This window comes from Herpailurus yagouaroundi, unplaced genomic scaffold (genome assembly GCF_014898765.1).
Source record: "Herpailurus yagouaroundi ecotype Mexico unplaced genomic scaffold, PumYag 139, whole genome shotgun sequence".
NCBI classification, from domain to species: Eukaryota; Metazoa; Chordata; class Mammalia; order Carnivora; family Felidae; genus Herpailurus; species Herpailurus yagouaroundi.
The window spans coordinates 4,146,955-4,164,447 of record NW_024412394.1 but is presented as its reverse complement, the minus strand read 5'-3'; the positions used below and the strand labels follow the sequence as shown (position 1 = coordinate 4,164,447).

Below are 17,493 nucleotides of genomic sequence, written 5' to 3'. Positions count from 1 at the left end.
CAGAATCCAGCCCTTTCATTTATGAGAATTATTACTACGACCTACAACTAACCCCCCTTGGGACAACATGTAACAATTTTCAGATTTTCATTCTGTGTCAACAGCATTTTTTAATGGACATCAAAGACTGTAAAAACCTTTTTGAGGGGGTTAGGGTGCTTTGTTAGAAAAGCTATAATCCTGGGGCACCTGGGTGGTTCAGTCAGTTGAGCATCCGACTTTGGCTCAGGTCACGATCTCACAGTTCGGGAGTTCGAGCCCTGAGTCGGGCTCTGTGCCGACAGTTCAGCAGAGCCTGGAGACCACTTCGAATTCCGCGTCTCCCGCTCTTTCTGCCCCTCTCCCGCTCGCGCGCGGTCTCTCTCCCTTTCGAAAATAAATAAACATTAAAAAAAAATTTTTTTTAAAGAAAAAAGGAAAAGCTATAACCCTGGAAACAACCTACAAGCTCAACTCCAAGTACAGCCACAGTTAATACATGTAAAGTGCTAACTATCGGGCCTGGCACACAGTGGGTACAATATAGTCTATTTCAGATGAAGCTTATCAAGAATTTGTAACGACAAAGGAAAGTGTGTCACAGTGTTAAGGGAAAAGAGCAAGATACAAAATTATTTATGGTATACTCTCAACTACTCTACATACAATATTTATGTGTGCTTATATAAGCACAGAGGAAAGACAAAATATACCACAAGGTTTACAGTGTTTATTCCCTAGGTAGTAGAGATAAAAGAGTTTTATTTTCTTTAAGCTTTACTCGACTTCTCAAAATTTCTACAATAAGCATAATTTTTACAGTCGGGGGAAAAAACGTACATTATTTTAGAAAGGAAAGGGCTACAATTGACTACACCTGTCTTTTATCACCAACAAGGAATCAAGGCTTTGTAAACTAACACTAAGCTTGCAGAAACTAAGACTTCAGATAACATATAAAGGTCCGCTTGAGAAATCACATGAAAAAAAAAAAAAAACACACAACCTTCTAAATAGCATCCCCCCCACCAACTTAAACACCTACTGTGTGCCATATACATACTATTAAAGAATACTGAGCTCTAAGACCCAGTTCAGAACCTTCCTCTTTCTTTTTGCTTCCTATTACATTTCTGAGACCATCCCGTACCCGCAGCTCGCTGCTCCACACGCCTTCCACCACTTTACATGTCCACCCCCCTAGGGACAGATAGCAGGTGGCTCCGACTCCCGCTACCACAGACAAGGCCCTGAGAGACGACCCCCTCCGACCCTGTACAGGAAGTGCTCTGAGCCACAGGTACAGGCAGCACGCTCCCCGGGGCCAGCCCAGCAGCGACGAGGAGAGTGCCGCCTCCTGGACCGAGCGCGGCTGCTCACACTAACTGTCCTAGGCAGGAGCCCCCCTTTCAGAACGGGGCTGGAAGAAAACCGTAAGACCCGCAAGGAAGGCTCAAGACCGAAACCACTCCTGCCGCTCCCGCGCATTTCCCAAATGAGGATCCAGAACTCCATGATCATTCGAGGAGTCCTCTCCAACCGGGGCACTCTGCAATTCCAGAACACCACAGTGGAAATGTAACTGGGAGTGGGAACTATCCACCGCAGAGTAGCAACGGGGGGAAAAGAGCCCGGGTCCCCGAGAACGGGGAGCACAGCTACCGTATCAGCCCTGGCAGCCTGTGGCGTTTTTGTCAGACTGAACGGCACGTGGCTGAGAGTACCGACTCTGGAGCCAGACTCAAGTCCTGGCTCCGTCACTCGCTAGGTGTGTGGCTTTGGGAAAGGACTTTACTTTGGTGCCTCAATTCCTTCTCTGTTAAGGTGGTAATACCCTACCAGTGTCCCAGGACACTGCAAGGATTAATACATGACATGTGCTAACAACAGTGCCTGGCACGAGCAGCGCGACGTAAATGTTAGCTGGTATTATCGTTATTAAAAGAGGCCCAAGCAAACTTCCATCTCTTTGGAGCCTCTGTTATTTGGGATCTCTGTTATTCGCAGCCACCCCTAACCTAACTCCAATATGTACCTTAAAGATTAGCTAATTTTCAAAGCCTTCCGTTTCCCCCATTTGGTCTAAAGGAGGAAAAATCTAACAACGTAAGGTCTTAAGTCGGCAAGATGCCACTCTCGGGAGCTGAACCGATTCCAAACCATTAGCTGCCCAGGAGCAGAGGGACCAACAGACAAGATGCTGAGCCCTCTTTGGGGGCCTCGAGTCAGGGGCTCTGTCTCCCCGTGTGCCTGGCCTGCGCATTAGACCTTTTGTTTCCACGGACGGTGGGACAGTTCACCAGCCTTTCAGGGAGTGGGAGGAGAGTTTCGTTCTAATGTTCTGCCTGCTGGGAGGATAAAATTCACACATCCAGTCAAAAACTGTGAGCTGAGTGCACCAGCAAAAAAGCAGCAGAGAAAGGAAGGCCCAAATGCTCTCTGAAGAGCTTCATTCAGCATAAACAGTCTGTTCAGGAGGATCATTAAACATTCCACTTGAGAAAATTCAGCATACAATTGAAGCTGGAACGGGAACCCATGCCAGCAATGTAGTCTCGAACGGGGGCAGCGTCTTTGGTTGTCATTACAGAGCGTGCAACAGCCAGGACTCCGACTGGAGGCAATGAGATTTGAAGGATATCTTCTGGCTATTTTAAAAGGCAAAGCAGGGGCGCCTGGGTGGCGCAGTCGGTTAAGCGTCCGACTTCAGCCAGGTCACGATCTCGCGGTCCGTGAGTTCGAGCCCCGCGTCGGGCTCTGGGCTGATGGCTCAGAGCCTGGAGCCTGTTTCCGATTCTGTGTCTCCCTCTCTCTCTGCCCCTCGCCCGTTCATGCTCTGTCTCTCTCTGTCCCAAAAATAAATAAACGTTGGAAAAAATAAATAAATAAAAAATAAAAGGCAAAGCATCCAAAAAGAGGAAACCCAAAAGCTCTTGATAAGAATCAAATTGCCCACTCTGGGCTCGACGAGAACATGTCCATTTATTAGCTGATAAAATGTACTTGAGCGGTGACTCTAGTCGAGTGTTTATTTTTCTGAGAACCCCAAGTCCTGGGCCCGACATCAGGCTCGTGTATGCCTCAAATACTCAAAGACAGCTTTGGGAAGAACTAGTTGTGCTTAAACTGACAAGAGTAACTCGTCTCTTTGCCGCTCTAGGCATCTCCCAGGAGCCATCTGTGATTGCAGGGCAATTTCTAGATTCTGTGATCTGTTGGGGCAGAACGATTCGGCCCGACTGGTGGGCAAGAGGAGATTCAAGGCATCAGACTGCAGATAGCCTTTCTACTTCCTAAAGCCTTTGGTTTGCCTGATTCCTGTCTTTATAGTTTTAAAACTAGACACATATGAATACCTTACATAATATTTTCCGAACACAAAAGTAAACTGAGGAAAGGGAAAAATAAAATTTTGGTCACCCATCTAAAGCAGCTCATAAAATAAGAACGTAAATACTACATCCAGAAAAACACCGCTTTAAGAAAAGTGTCAAGGGATTCAAGGTGTCACTTGCACGTAATTATTTTTAAGTGGTTCGAAACGCGACATAAATGTATTACTGGGCACTATTCATCTGGCATTTTCAGGCAGGTACACGATGGCAGCAGCCAAGGTGAGGATGTCACTGCAAACCCTAGTACGGGGAGGGTGGAGGGGCTCCCGGCTAATTCCTGGAGGGTCAGACGACCTGGCAGAGCAAGGAGGGTAAAGAGAATTGGTCTCCTGCAAGGAGGAGGTCAGACGGAAGACTTCTTCTGAGGCTCCGGCAGAGCAGAGACCCGCAGGGAGTCGATTCTGGTTCGTGAGGACCACGCCGCAGACCGTGAGAGAGGCGGCGTGCTGTCTCAGAGATGCGGGGAAGCAGCTGACCAGCGAGCCCTTCCTGACACTGTGCCTGACGGTGCAGTGACTAAAAGGTAACTGTTAACTCGGAACGACACACGATCTCTGGCTGTTCACTTCTTAGCGTGGAGCAGCCCGAGCACACGTGCATCATGAGACCCTGGTTAAAATTAGTTTTAAAAATCAACATACCACCCCATTTTTTCTACTTTCTACAGTAAAGTAGAACGTTTACTTAGCAAACGTTACTGACTCGGGGTTACCCCAGCCTCTTGGCACTGGCTGTGGGAGCCCAGATTACATAAACCCAGACTATGTATTTGGGTTAATGGGCCAAAGAAGGGCCAGGTCCAGCAAACACCTAGCCTTCTAGGACCTGTCCAAAGATCACCCACAGAGACAGGCAGCATGTCCCCAAGACACTGTGGATGCGAACAGGCTGGGGAGTCCAGGGTCCCCCACGTCAGCTGCTCTGAGGCTCTTCATCTGGGCTCAAACACCTCGAGTATGTTAGCTGTCACCATCTCTCCTCTGGTACCATTGCTCGCTGATTCCTGGGTCAGATGCCAGGCAGACAGAGCGAGCAAGCAAGCACGTGCCACTCAGCTCACCGCCCGCGAGAGAGCAGGCTAGGTCTCAAGGTTCCCAAGGCGATAAGCCACAACCTGCCCTTGGAGAACTTCCCTCCGACATGAGAGGAAATCCAGCACTGGACGTCCCACCAAATGCACACACTGCTCTCAAGTGTCAGCTGGAGGTGGCTCAGTTCAACACTCTGGCAGGGCTACACCCACATACGTGTGTGTGGCCGGGAAGAGCCTCAAGTATTCCTCAACCGCCTATCATGTACAAGGCTGCTTCATCCAGGAAGACAGGGCCAGGAGGCACCTTGAGGAAAGCATCCAAAGACGGTGGGCACTAAAAACTTCAACATCAGGGCACCTAGGTGGCTCAGATGACCAAGGATAGGACTCTAAAAAAAAATTTTTTTTTAATGTTTTTTTTTCATTTTTGAGAGAGAGACAGAGACAGAGACAGAGACAGAGACAGAGACAGAGTGTGAGCAGGGGAGGGTCAGAGAGAGAGGGAGACACAGAACCTGAAGCAGGCTCCGGGCTCGGAGCTGCCAGCACAGAGCCCAATGTGGGGCTTGAACGCACAAACTGTGAGATCATGACCTGAGCCGAAGTCAGACGCTTAACCAACTGAGCCACCCAGGCACCCCATCTTTATGTATGATTTACTTACAGTAGACGACACATAAGTGCACAGTTCTGTCTCGACCCACGTATACATCTGTGTAAAAGATGCCTCAGTCCTTGGGCACCTGGATGGCCCAGTCAGTTAAGCATCCAACTTCAGCTCAGGTCATGATCTCACAGTTTGTGGGATTGAGCCCTGCATTGGGCTCTGTGCTGACAGCTCGGAGACTGGATCCTGCTTCAGATTCTGTGCCTCCCTCTCTCTCTGCCCCTCCCCCACTCACTCACTCTCTCTCACTCTCTCTCTCTCTCTAAAAATTAAATAAACACTAAAAATTTGTTTAAAGATCTCGGTCCAAATAGAGAACATTTCCAGCACCCCAGAAATTTCCTTATGTCTCTTCCCAATCTCCCACCATGGTCAACCACTGCTTTGATTTCTACTGCCATGGATTATTTTTGAACCCCATTTGCGTGGAATGATACAATGTGTCCTTTTTTGGTATCTGACTTGTTCAACACAGTGGTTTGGGGATGGTTTCTTCTATGTTGTTGTATTTATTGATAGTTCATTCTTTTTATTGCTAAATACTAATCCACTGAATTTTCCTGTTAACAGATATTTGGGTTGTTTCCAATTTTTGTCTATATGAATATAGTTGCTATGAATATTCTTGTACAGTCTTTTGGATACTGTAAGCTTTCGTTTTCCTTGAATAAATACCTAGCAGTAAAAGACTGTGCTTTTTCTCTACTTTATTTACTTATGTTTGTATCCCTAGTGCCCAGAGCAGTGCCCGGCACAGTACAGATGCTCAATGAATACTCGCTGAGTGAGTAGTGCTACTCCTGTCTCCATCTCTTAGAAGAGACAAAACTTCTGGCTAATTCAGCACAGTATCAAAATATTGTAATTCACTGCCCCCTGGCGGCCAATCCTAGCAATGCCATACTAATTCCTAAATATCTTAACAAAGTTAATCGTGAACTCTTCATTCTCTCATTTACTTAGACATGTATGGAGTGCCTATTTCGGACATCAAAATGAAAGCACTAGGAATCTAAGATATTGAAAATAGCCTCTAGTCTTGGGGCGCCTGGGTGGCGCAGTCGGTTAAGCATCTGACTTCAGCCAGGTCACGATCTCGCGGTCCGTGAGTTCGAGCCCCGCGTCGGGCTCTGGGCTGATGGCTCAGAGCCTGGAGCCTGTTTCCGATTCTGTGTCTCCCTCTCTCTCTGCCCCTCGCCCGTTCATACTGTCTCTCTCTGTCCCAAAAATAAATAAACGTTGAAAAAAAATTTTAGAAAATAGCCTATAGTCTTAAAGAATCATATAATCTGGTGGCAGAGGGCAGGAGGACAATACAAACAACAACCGGCATGATGAAGTGCTATAGAAGAAACGGACGGGGGTTAGGGACACAGCACTGTTGTGGGGGCGGGGGCACGGCGAGGGTGAGGGCAGGCTTCCTTTGTAAAGGAGGCACAAAGATTAGCCCAGGGGAGAAGAAGGACATGGTGCAGGACAGGCTTTAGATTAAAAATGTCAATTTGGGGCGGCTGAGTTTAAGGGATGTGGGAGGGAGCAGATCCCACAGGACCTTGCACAAGCTAGGCAACCTGGACACACTTGAACCTGTACGTGAGGGGATGTTACTGGAGAGCTTTAAGTAGAGGAGCTGCATGGGCAAGTCTGTATTTGAATGGTGTGTAAAATGGGCTTGAAAGGGGATAAAGAGGAAACACACGTGGCCATTTCAGCAACCCAGGTCTGACCCAGGGCAGTCACAGAAGAACAGAGAGCAAGGCACACGCAAGAAACGTTTAGGACATAAAATCATCAGAGGCTTGTAAATGATTAGATATAGAAGGGTGAGACTCGTGCACAATTCTTAGCATTTCTGACTGAAGAGTCAAAAAACTCTGCCAACTGTGAGAAAAGAGTGGCTGGGTCCAGGGAGAGAAGGAGTCGGTAAAACACGGAGTGTGAGGAGCCTAGGGGTAGCAAAAATTGCAGGCTGTCCCCAAATAACTGTTCCCTTTTATGTCTTGGTGAAGGGACCCCTAAAGAGTACTGGCCACCTGGGATATAGACTGTTTTGTGGCCAGCTATGCTCACATGACCAAGTGTAGACAAAAGAGATTCAAACCTAAGCACCATATACAACTTTGGGAAGTGTCCTTAAATGGAAAGAGTATTCCTTTCTTCCCTTCCTTCTCCGTACTGGATGGAATACAGACGTGATGGCTAGAGCACAAGTAGCTATCTTGGATCACAAGAAGAAACCACATGCTGAAAACGGAAGAACAAGAGTGAGGAGCCTGGGTCCCTGATATCTTAGAGTAGGCTAAGCCCTAGGATACAAGCCCTGGACTACTTACCTGTCTTTTTTTTTTTTTAATTTTTTTAAATGTTTTTATTTATTTTTGAAGGAGAGAGAGAGACAGAGCATGAGCAAGGGAAGCAGAGACAGAGGGAGACACAGAATTCAAAGCGAGCTCCAGGCTCTAAGCTGTCAGCATAGAGCCCAATGCGGGGCTCGAACCCACAAACTGTGAGATCACGAACTAAGCAGAAGCCGGACGCTCAACCGACTGAGCCACCCAGGCACCCGACCTCTCATCTTTTTATATGAGAGAAATTAAATAAGCTTTTCTATCTTGCTTAAGATCCTATTATTTGGGGTTCCCAGTCACACGTAGCCAAGCTAGCCCCAACTGATCATCTACGACGCATCCAAGTGGAAATGTCACACAGGGGCCGGGACTCGTAAGTCAGAGGTCTGGGAAAGACTTCCCTTCTGGGAGTTCCATCGCCATGACGCTTCTGAAAACATCACGCTTCAAGTAGAACTTGAAATGAAAATCCTACTATGTTGCTTCATGCAGACAAGAAGAGGGAGAGCTATTCGATACTGAGGGTTTCATTTTGTACTGATGGAAACCACCAGATAGATACCACTCTGCCTTTGGAAACAAGACGGGTCATGAGCTCAGCTCTTCTACAGGGTTTTTTCATATGCATCACTCAAAAGTTGCCAATAAGCAGTTTGTTTTGATGAGGACCACACTATCAGGTATGGTGGACCTTAATATGTTTGGGGCTAGATCAATAATACTGTGTAAGCGCAAACATTCTTGTGGATGAGAGTTTACAGGTATTCTGCAGTCTCAGGGATCACAGGCCAGAGACTAGATCTCCTTTAGCACTGTCACCCTGGGCCCAGACACAGCTGGCTTATCCAGAGATAAGCTTCTATGTGAGCAGCTGTCTTCAGCAGATAAAGAAGCTGCGTGGGGGCCAGGCTAGCTATAGACAGCTTCTCTATTGACTCAGAGGGAGTGACTGGATCTCCGTTTTTAACTCTTTTTACAACAAACATGACATACCACGAAGCAAGCTCAGGTGCTACTTTATAGACATGACGGAGGTGGTACAGTGCAAATAGGGGACGAGAAAGGAGAGAGGCTCTGATAGAGCAGACCCTTCAAGCTATGGTTCAGGGAGATGGGGCAGTGGGCCAAGGCTGCCTGGTGGCACCTGCCCAGGATGACAAAGGCAAGAATCTGGCTTATCCCACAGGTGAAAGATACCTGAGGCCTCCTGAAGCAGGGGTGTCAGAGCAAAAGACTTTTATAGTAGCTGCCTTATTAGGATACAACCCCATTAGAGAAGGGGAGGAAAGAAGCATTATTACCTAAACAAGAGAATTATTCTTTTTAAAAAAAAAATTTTTTTTAATGTTTATTTTTGAGACAGAGAGAGACAGAGCATAAACAGGGGAGGGGCAGAGAGAGAGGGAGACACAGAATCTGAAACAGGCTCCAGGCTCTGAGCGGTCAGCACAGAGCCCGACGTGGGGCTCGAACTCACGGGTCGTGAGATCATGACCTGAGCCGAAGTCGGACGCTTAAACGACCGAGCCACCCAGGCGCCCCCCCCCTTTTTTTTTTTTAATATAAGCTCTATGCCCAACGTGGGGCTTGAACTCACCACCCCAAAGAGTCACTTGCTCTACTGACTGAGCCAGCCAGGCACCCCAAGAATTATTCTTAAAGGTCATAAACAATATTGTATCTCTGTTCAAGACGACCTTGAGGCTGGGGAGAAGTCTGAATGCCTCATTTCTTTAAAACGTAACTTATATCCATCAAGTGGTGAATACATAAATAAAACGTGGTATATCCACACAATGGATATTTGTATTTGACCAAAAAAAAGAATGAAGTATAGACAGATGCTACAACATGGATGAATCTCGAAAACATGCTAAGTGAAAGAAACTAGGCACAAAAGACCACACACTGTAAGATTCCATTTACATGAAATGTCCAGAAAAGGCAAACCCATAAAGACAGAAAGTCGATTAGTAACTAATTAGGGGTAGAGGGGATGGGAAGCTTGAGGGTGATGGCTAAGGGATACAGGCTCTCTTTTGGGGGGTTATGAAAATGTTCTCGATTGTAGTGATGGTTACACGACTCTGTATACTAAAAACTACTGAACTGCACATTTTAGTGGGTGAATTGTATGGTATATGAATTACATCTCAATAAAGCCACTACAATAAAAAAGCCCACAAAACTTAATTTATAAACTCACTGTAACTCCAGTAAAGATTCTAAAAGGTTCCCACTGCCTGAATTTGGCAGGTTGATTCTAAAGTTCATGTAGTGGACAGAAGAAATGAGTGGACATTTCACCAAAGAAGACATCCAAATGGCCAATAAACACATGAAAAATGCTCTACATCATTCACCACCAGGAAAATGCAAATCAAAACTGCAATGAGATACCACCTCACACCTGTCAGAATGGCTAAAACCGAAAACACAAGAGACAGCAAGTGTTGGCAAGGATGTGGAGAAAAAGGAACCCTCGCACTCTGTTGGTGGGGATGCAAACTGATGTAGCCACCATGGAAGACAGTATGAAGGTTCCCCAGAAGGTTAAAAATAGAACTACCCTGGGGCACCTGGGTGGCTCAGTCGGTTAAGCGACTGACTTCAGCTCAGGTCACGATCTCACAGTCCGTGAGTTCGAGCCCCGCATCGGGCTCTGGGCTGATGGCTCAGAGCCTGGAGCCTGCTTCCGATTCTGTGTCTCCCTCTCTCTCTGCCCCTCCCCCGTTCGTGCTCTGTCTCTCTCTGTCACAAAAATAAATAAACGTTAAAAAAAAAAAATTAAAAAAAAAAATAGAACTACCCTATGATCCAGCAATTGGACTACTCGGTATTCACCAAAAAAATACAAAAACACTAATTCAAAGGGATACGTGCATCATCATGTTTATAGCAGCATTATTTACAATAGCCAAGATATGGAAGCCCAAGTGTCCATCAACTGATGAATGAATAAAGAAGTGGTGTATACACACAATGGAATATTATTCAGCCATAAAAAAAAAAGAATGAAATCTTGCCATTTGCAATGACACGGATGGAGCTACAGTGTGATTATGCTAAGGGAAATAAGTCAGTCAGGAAAAAACAAACACTGTATGATTTCACTCGTACGTGGAATTTAAGAAACAAAACAAATGAGCAAAGGGAAAAAAAGAGAGAAAGGCAAACCAAGAAACAGACTCTTAACTGTAGAGAACAAACTGATGGTTACCAGAGGAGACATGGTGGGGAGGATGGGCGAGACAGGTGACAGGGATTAAGGGAGCACTTGTCACGATGAGTACCAGGTGTTGTATGGAAGTGTTGAATCACTATATTGTACACCTGAAACTAATACAACTGTTACCTATACTGGAATTTTTTAATGTATTTTTTAACATTTATTTATGATTGAGAGACAGAGAGAGGCAGAGCATGAGCATGGGAGGGGCAGAGAGAGGGGGAGACACAGAATCCGAAGGAGGCTCCAGGCTCTGAGCGGTCAGCACAGAGCCCGCCATGGGCCTCAAACTCACAAATCGAGAGATCATGACCTGAGCCGAAGTCAGATGCTTAACCGACTGAGCCACCCAGGCGACCCTATACTGGAATTTAAAATAAAATTTAGAGGGGCACCTGGGTGGCTCAGTTGATGGAATGTCCCGTTCTTGGTTTCGGCTCAGGTCATGATCTCATGGTTCATGAGATCGAGCCCCACATCAGGCTCTGTGCCAACATCACGGAGCCTGCTTGGGATTCTCTCTCTCCCTTTCTCTCTCTGCTCCTCCCCTGCTCTCGTGCTCTCTGTGTCTCAAAAATGAATAAACGTTTTTTAAAAATAATAAAAATTAAAATAAAATTTAGAAAGGAAGGTAGAAACATAAAAATAAATTAAAGTTCACATGGAAGAAGAGCCAAACCAAGTTTTTAAGAAAGATGGTGAAAGGGCCTGGCCCTGGAATAATGACAAAACACACTACAAAGCTCAAAACCCCAACTGTGTGCTGTTGGCATCAAAATGGGAATAAGTGGAACAGAATAAAGAAGGAGAGCCATGTAAATAAAGGAATTTATGTTGTATTACCAAGAGGGATTTCACACCAGTGAAGAAAGGATGCATTATTTATAAATGGTGTTTGAAACAATGAACCATTCAGTTGCACAGGAACTTTAATCTCAACCCTCACCATTCAGGAAAACAAATTAATAATGAAATTTAAAGAGCTAAATGTAAAAACAAACCCACAAGAGTATTAGAAGAAAACAGGAGAGAGTATTTTCATAATTTTGAGGTGAGGAAGGAAAGATTTCCTAAGCAAGATACCAAACCCCTAAACCATGAAGGAGGAGTGGTCTCCTTCGCGACCTCAGCACCATTTGCCAGGACTGGTTTACTTGTTGTTTGTGAGCCCCTCCACTAGAGGGCAGGGCCCACCTCTGTCATTTTAGCCTCTCTATCCCCTGGCAGGCAGCAGGAGCTCAATCAACACCTGTCAAATGGGCAGATTTGACTACATAAAAATCAGGATGTTCTATAGAAGAAGACACAATCAACAAAGTTAAAAGACAAATGATAGTCTGGGAGAAAAACAATATTAGGCTGAACCATATAAAATTCTCATCTGGCAGTGGGGGGGTCAAAAATGGTTGAATATTAGCAATTTTGTGTGGTAAAGCCTACTATTTTTAACACATACCAGGTAAAGGAGGAATATATCTAATCTACAAAAAGTTTTTACACAACAAGACCAACAATCCAACAGGAAAAAGTGGCAAAGGATCTGAACAAGCAGATCCCCAAGAAACAAATGCTAATATGTACACAGAAGAAAAGATAAACAACCTCACTCACGAACAAGCGGAACAAAAACGAACACAAACCGTGGTTTATTTGCCAGATTGGTGAAATAGAATTAGATTAGGATATCTAGTTCTGCTAAGGATACGAAGAAAAGTGCACCCCCACGCTAGTGGCTGGAGTATAAACTGGTACAAACTTAGAATTCAGACGTGTAATTTAAAAGTACCTAGGGACGCCTGGGTGGCCCAGTTGATTAAGCATCCAATTTCGGCTCAGGTCATGATCTCACAGTTCGTGAGTTCAAGCCCCATGTTGGTTGGGCTCTGTACTGACAGCTCGGGGCCTGGAGCCTGCTTCCGACTCTGTGTCTCCGCTCTCTGCCCCTCCCCGCCTCATGCTCTCTCTGTCTCTCAAAGATAAATAAATATTAAAAATAAATAAGTAAAAAATAAAAAAAAGAAGTACCTATTTGGCATGCTGTTAGGACTAGCAATTTCACTTCTGGGGCTCTCTTTCAGAGAAATAAGGTTTGTTTTTTGCTTGTTTATTTATTTATTTTTAAGATTTTTAAGTAATCTCTATATCCAACGTGGAGCTGGAACTCATAACCCTGAGATAAAGAGCTGCACACTCATCTAACTGAGCCAGCCAGGCACCCCAGGAGAAATACGTAGTTTAACACAAATGCACAAGAAAGTATATATAAGGATATTCAAAATAGGTACAATATTATTTATAATACCTAAAAACTGTAGACAACTTAAATGTCCTTCAATAGAGGAATCGTTAAATAAACAAACTGTAGTAAAGCCTTATTAGGGGAACAAATGTCATTGCTGAAAATGATGAGGTAGATCTGTATGTCCAGACTTGGAAAGCTGGCCGTGATTTTTTTTTTTTTTTTTAATGAAGACAAACAAGATATAGAAAACTATGGTTAGTTGGGCACCTGGGTGGCTTAGCTGGTTAAGCGTCCAGCTTCAGCTCAGGTCATGATCTTGCAACTCTGTACTGACAGCTCAGAGCCTGGAGCCTGCTTCGGATTCTCTTCCCCCTCTCTCTCTCTGCCTCTTTCCTGGTCCTGCTTTGTTTCTCTCTTTCGCTCTCTCAAAAATAAATAAATATTTTAAAAAATTTTTTTAATAAAAAATAAAAAAAGAAAAGAAAACTATGGATAGTTGAAGCACTGGGCTGGCTCAGTTGGTAGAGCATGCAACTCTTGATTGCAGGGCTGTGAGTTCGAGCCCACTGGGTGTAGAGATTACTTAAAAATAAAATCTTTACGAGCAATTTTTTTAAATTTTAAGTAGGCTCCATGCCCAACACGGGGCCCAAACTCCTGACCCTAAGACCAAGAGTCATACACTCTATCGTTGAACCAGCCAGGCGCCACCCCCCAAATAAAATCTTTAAAAGAAAGAAAAGTATGAATAGTTTAAACCCATTTTTTTCTCAACACAATAAAGAAAAATAGTATGTGCAGTACACACAGGGAAAGGTCTAGAAGAATATACACCAGATCAGGGTGGGAGGTAAGGGAGGTAACCGCATTTCTATACTGTTTTGATTTTTTTCAATGAGTATGTATTTTGTACTGCAATTTTTTTTTTTTTTTTTTTTTTTTTTTTTTTTTTTGTAATTGAATTTTTTTTTTTTTTTTTTTTTTTTTTTAAAGGCAAGGAGCAGTAAGAAATATACTGCCTGCTTTGGAACAGAGAATGGAGTAGAGGGAGCCATTAGAAGTCTGAAAACAGGGATCTAAGTTGAAACAGCAGCAAGTCATATTAAGAGGACAGGTATTAAGGTCAAAAGACCTAGGTCTGAGTCTGGAAAGCTTATTAAATCCTTGAGCCTGGGATTTCTCCCTGTAAAGTGAGTTGTGCATCTACCTTAAAGAGATACTGGGGCCTACTAAATGAAATCTGGTAGGCCACAGTGCTTTGCAAAATGGTAAAGTGCTTTAAGAATCAGGGTGTTATCCCTGGTTGGCGTGGTAAAGCCCTAAGCTGAAAACCAGAAAAACAAGGGCTAAAGCTACAAACTCCTAAGGAAAAAAAGAGGGATGGGAACAGATGGAATAAGAGAGATTTAAGAGACACATCAACCAATTAGAATGTGTGGACCCAATCTGTACCCCGATTCAAACAAACTATTAAATATATTTACAAGAATCAGAAAAACGTGTATGTTGATTATATATGAGATTATACTACGGAGCTATTACAACTTTTTAGATGTAATAACTGCATGATGGCTGTGAGTTTCTTTAATCACTATCCTCTAGAGCTACACATAGAAATATCTATGGATGAAATGATATGATGTCTAATTGCTTCCCAATAATTCACAAAGAGGAAAGGATGAAGAGAACGGATAGAGGGATAGATAAAACAAGCCTGGCTGGGAAAGCTGGGTGAGAGCCATATGGAGATTTATGGCATTATTTTTTCTACTTTTACATCTGTTTGAAACTTAACCTAACAAAAGTTTCCATTAAAAAAAAAAAAAAAAAAGAATGGGCCCCACCTTCCTCAGTCTAGGAGGAGGTACCAAGACCTTTCTGAAGTCTGTTGCAGCAGTAACACTGGGCATGGCCTTGCCAAGACTGCCTCCAAGGAAGGGTGGAGAAGCCCACGCTTTACTGCATAAACGCCGTGGGTCAGCAGGTGCGGCTGCCAATACCAAGATCAGAATGCTGGCATATCTATCAAAGAAAGGCACAGTGCTTGGTGGGACCAACAGAGCTGTGCCTACAGAAAGGAAAGGAAAATCTGGCATACAATATAAATGGCAGCTAACGAGATAATTAAATATCCAATTAGAGACTGCAGCTGCTGAGGGTTATTTGTAACTGGCATGATACTGTTACCGAGATTCCATGCCAGCATTTACACTTCAAATGTAGATTAGTGAACGGATTACTACCTTCCTAGGCTCATCCTTTAATAGTGTTTTAGAAGAGTACTATTGCAAGGAAGCAACCCCCAAATCCCAACAGATCAGCTGCACTGCTCTTAATAAAGTTAAACACACAGAATTAAGCTGCCTCCGAAAGCTGACCCATTAATGTGAAAGGGAAAATGAAAAGTCCTCTAGCAAAAGCATTACCTATCTGCTTTTCGTAGCTACATTTTAACTAATCTTTCTTTTGCTTAGGACCGCCTGATAGAGTGGGCAAGAGAGACCTTCCTCCCAGTCCTGCCCAGCTTGCTGCCAATAAAGGGAATGGGAGATGGTGTCATTTAGTCGTCTTACTTTTCGGAAACTGCCTCATAAAAGACCAAAACACCATCCATTGAGCCCTATGAGAAAACAATGAATGGGATGGATCGAGTGAGATAGTTTCATGCCCTTACCCTCCAAGGGGCTCCACTCTGGTCTACTTCTCATTACCCTCTTCCTCTCCCACACCGGCTTCCTCCAACACCCGCAATAACCCACCACCTCCAGCGCCTACAGAAAGGCTTCTAGTCTTTGCTCTGCCACCAACAAGGAGACAGGGCATCTCACAACCCATTGGTGACATGAGAGGATAGATGGATGATGTTCTGAGACCCCCTCCAACATTCTGATTTCCGCATGAGCTTCTCCTTAACTGCCTGAGCGAACACACATGACACATGGGTTTTCTTGGGAGTCTCTAAGCACAAGCGGATAAAGAAATCAAAAGGAGAAGGGGAGGATCCTCAACCCCTTTTAAGACTCTGCCCAATTCAGGCCTGGCCAGAGGAGGAGGCTGGAGCTGTAAGAAAACCTAACTGCCACCACGGTATCCAATCACCCTATCCAAAGTGACAAGAACCCAGTGGGATTAGAGGAGCCAGGAGGAGGGGAGAAATCAAGGTCCTGGAGCTCTCCTTGGCCTGTTCCAGGACCTCCAACGTGCGCTCGATTCTGATTTTGTTTCATGCTGCCAACATACAGCATGTGAACTGGAGTGTGGAGGCCTGGTGTACAATCTAAAACTCCAGCTTCCACGGATGAGGGCCTGTGTCTGAGACGAGTTCAAAATAATCCTAAAAGGACCTCAAATAAAGCATCAAACCATCTGCTTACGGTAGAGCAAAAAAGGTATCCATTTGGTCATTCTGGGACCAAGTGGGTCCTTTTTGGGTGACGTCTGTGGCCATCTCTAGAGATAAATTCCAGGCTGCTTCTGCTGTCAGACAGGTTTAGCTGTGTATTCGAAGGCCACTACCTCTTTTTTAGCAAGACTTGCCTACTGGCTGCACTCTTGGGAGAAACAAACAGACCGCAGATAAGAAAGAGCAATAGTTTGTTCAGCTTGGTACTCATGCTTCTTACCCACATATTCTGAGAGGAAGACGACAAAGAACGGAGTGACCAGGTCATTAATTCCCTGGACGTACCCACTGGCAGGGTGTCGGATGGCCCAAATAAATAGAATTCTTTCGAAGATCTAGGAAAAGGAGAGAGAAGACAGGACTGTTAAATCATAGGGATACCCTCCCTCCCTCCATTTACCTATGTCACAATTTGCCCCAGGGATGCTGCCAAATTTTTAGGAAAATTCTAAAGCTACTCTGGGACAAAGGAAGTTTATAAATGCAGAAAGTTTCTAAGATGCTGGTTGTTTTTAAGCAGGGGTAGATAGACAGTTCTTGCCTTTGTTTCTCTTTTCAGTATCCAGCCACTGTGCTATAAAACCGGGCCCACCCGCGGGGCCCCCCGCCCCGGGGGGCTCAGTCAGTTAAGCATCTGATTTCAGCCCAGGTCATGATCTCACGGTTTGGGGGTTCGAGTCCCATGTCGGGCTCTGTGCTGACAGCTCAGAGCCTAAAGCCTGCTACGGGTTCTGTGTCTCCCTCTCTCTCTGCTCCTCCCCCACTTGTGCACACGCGCGCTCTCTCTCTCTAAAATAAATGGATGTTAAAAAATAAAATAAAATGGGGCGCCTGGGTGGCGCAGTCGGTTAAGCGTCCGACTTCAGCCAGGTCACGATCTCGCGGTCCTTGAGTTCGAGCCCCGAGTCAGGCTCTGGGCTGATGGCTCAGAGCCTGGAGCCTGTTTCCGATTCTGTGTCTCCCTCTCTCTCTGCCCCTCCCCCGTTCATGCTCTGTCTCTCTCTGTCGCAAAAATAAACGTTGAAAAAAAAAATTAAAAAAAAAAAATAAATAAAATAAAATAAAATAAAATGAGGAAAATGGGAAGGGCAGGGACACAAAGGGCTTAGGAAAAGGTCTGTTTATCGATGTCCCTGACCCAGGCCACCCACTCTCATTTGTAGATAACGATTTCTTGATTTCCAGAAGCAAGATGGT

At 44.8% G+C, this 17,493-nt stretch overlaps 1 protein-coding gene across 1 annotated transcript in view; it reads right to left on the bottom strand.

The window, feature by feature from the left end:
- The window catches only part of TBC1D22B (TBC1 domain family member 22B), an 81,499-nt gene that overhangs the window by 24,411 nt on the left and 39,595 nt on the right, over nucleotides 1-17,493 (bottom strand). Inside the window, exon 8 of the mRNA XM_040473374.1 lies at nucleotides 16,517-16,631. Within this exon, the coding sequence (XP_040329308.1) occupies nucleotides 16,517-16,631 (115 nt within the window). The remainder of the gene's footprint in view (nucleotides 1-16,516; nucleotides 16,632-17,493) is intronic.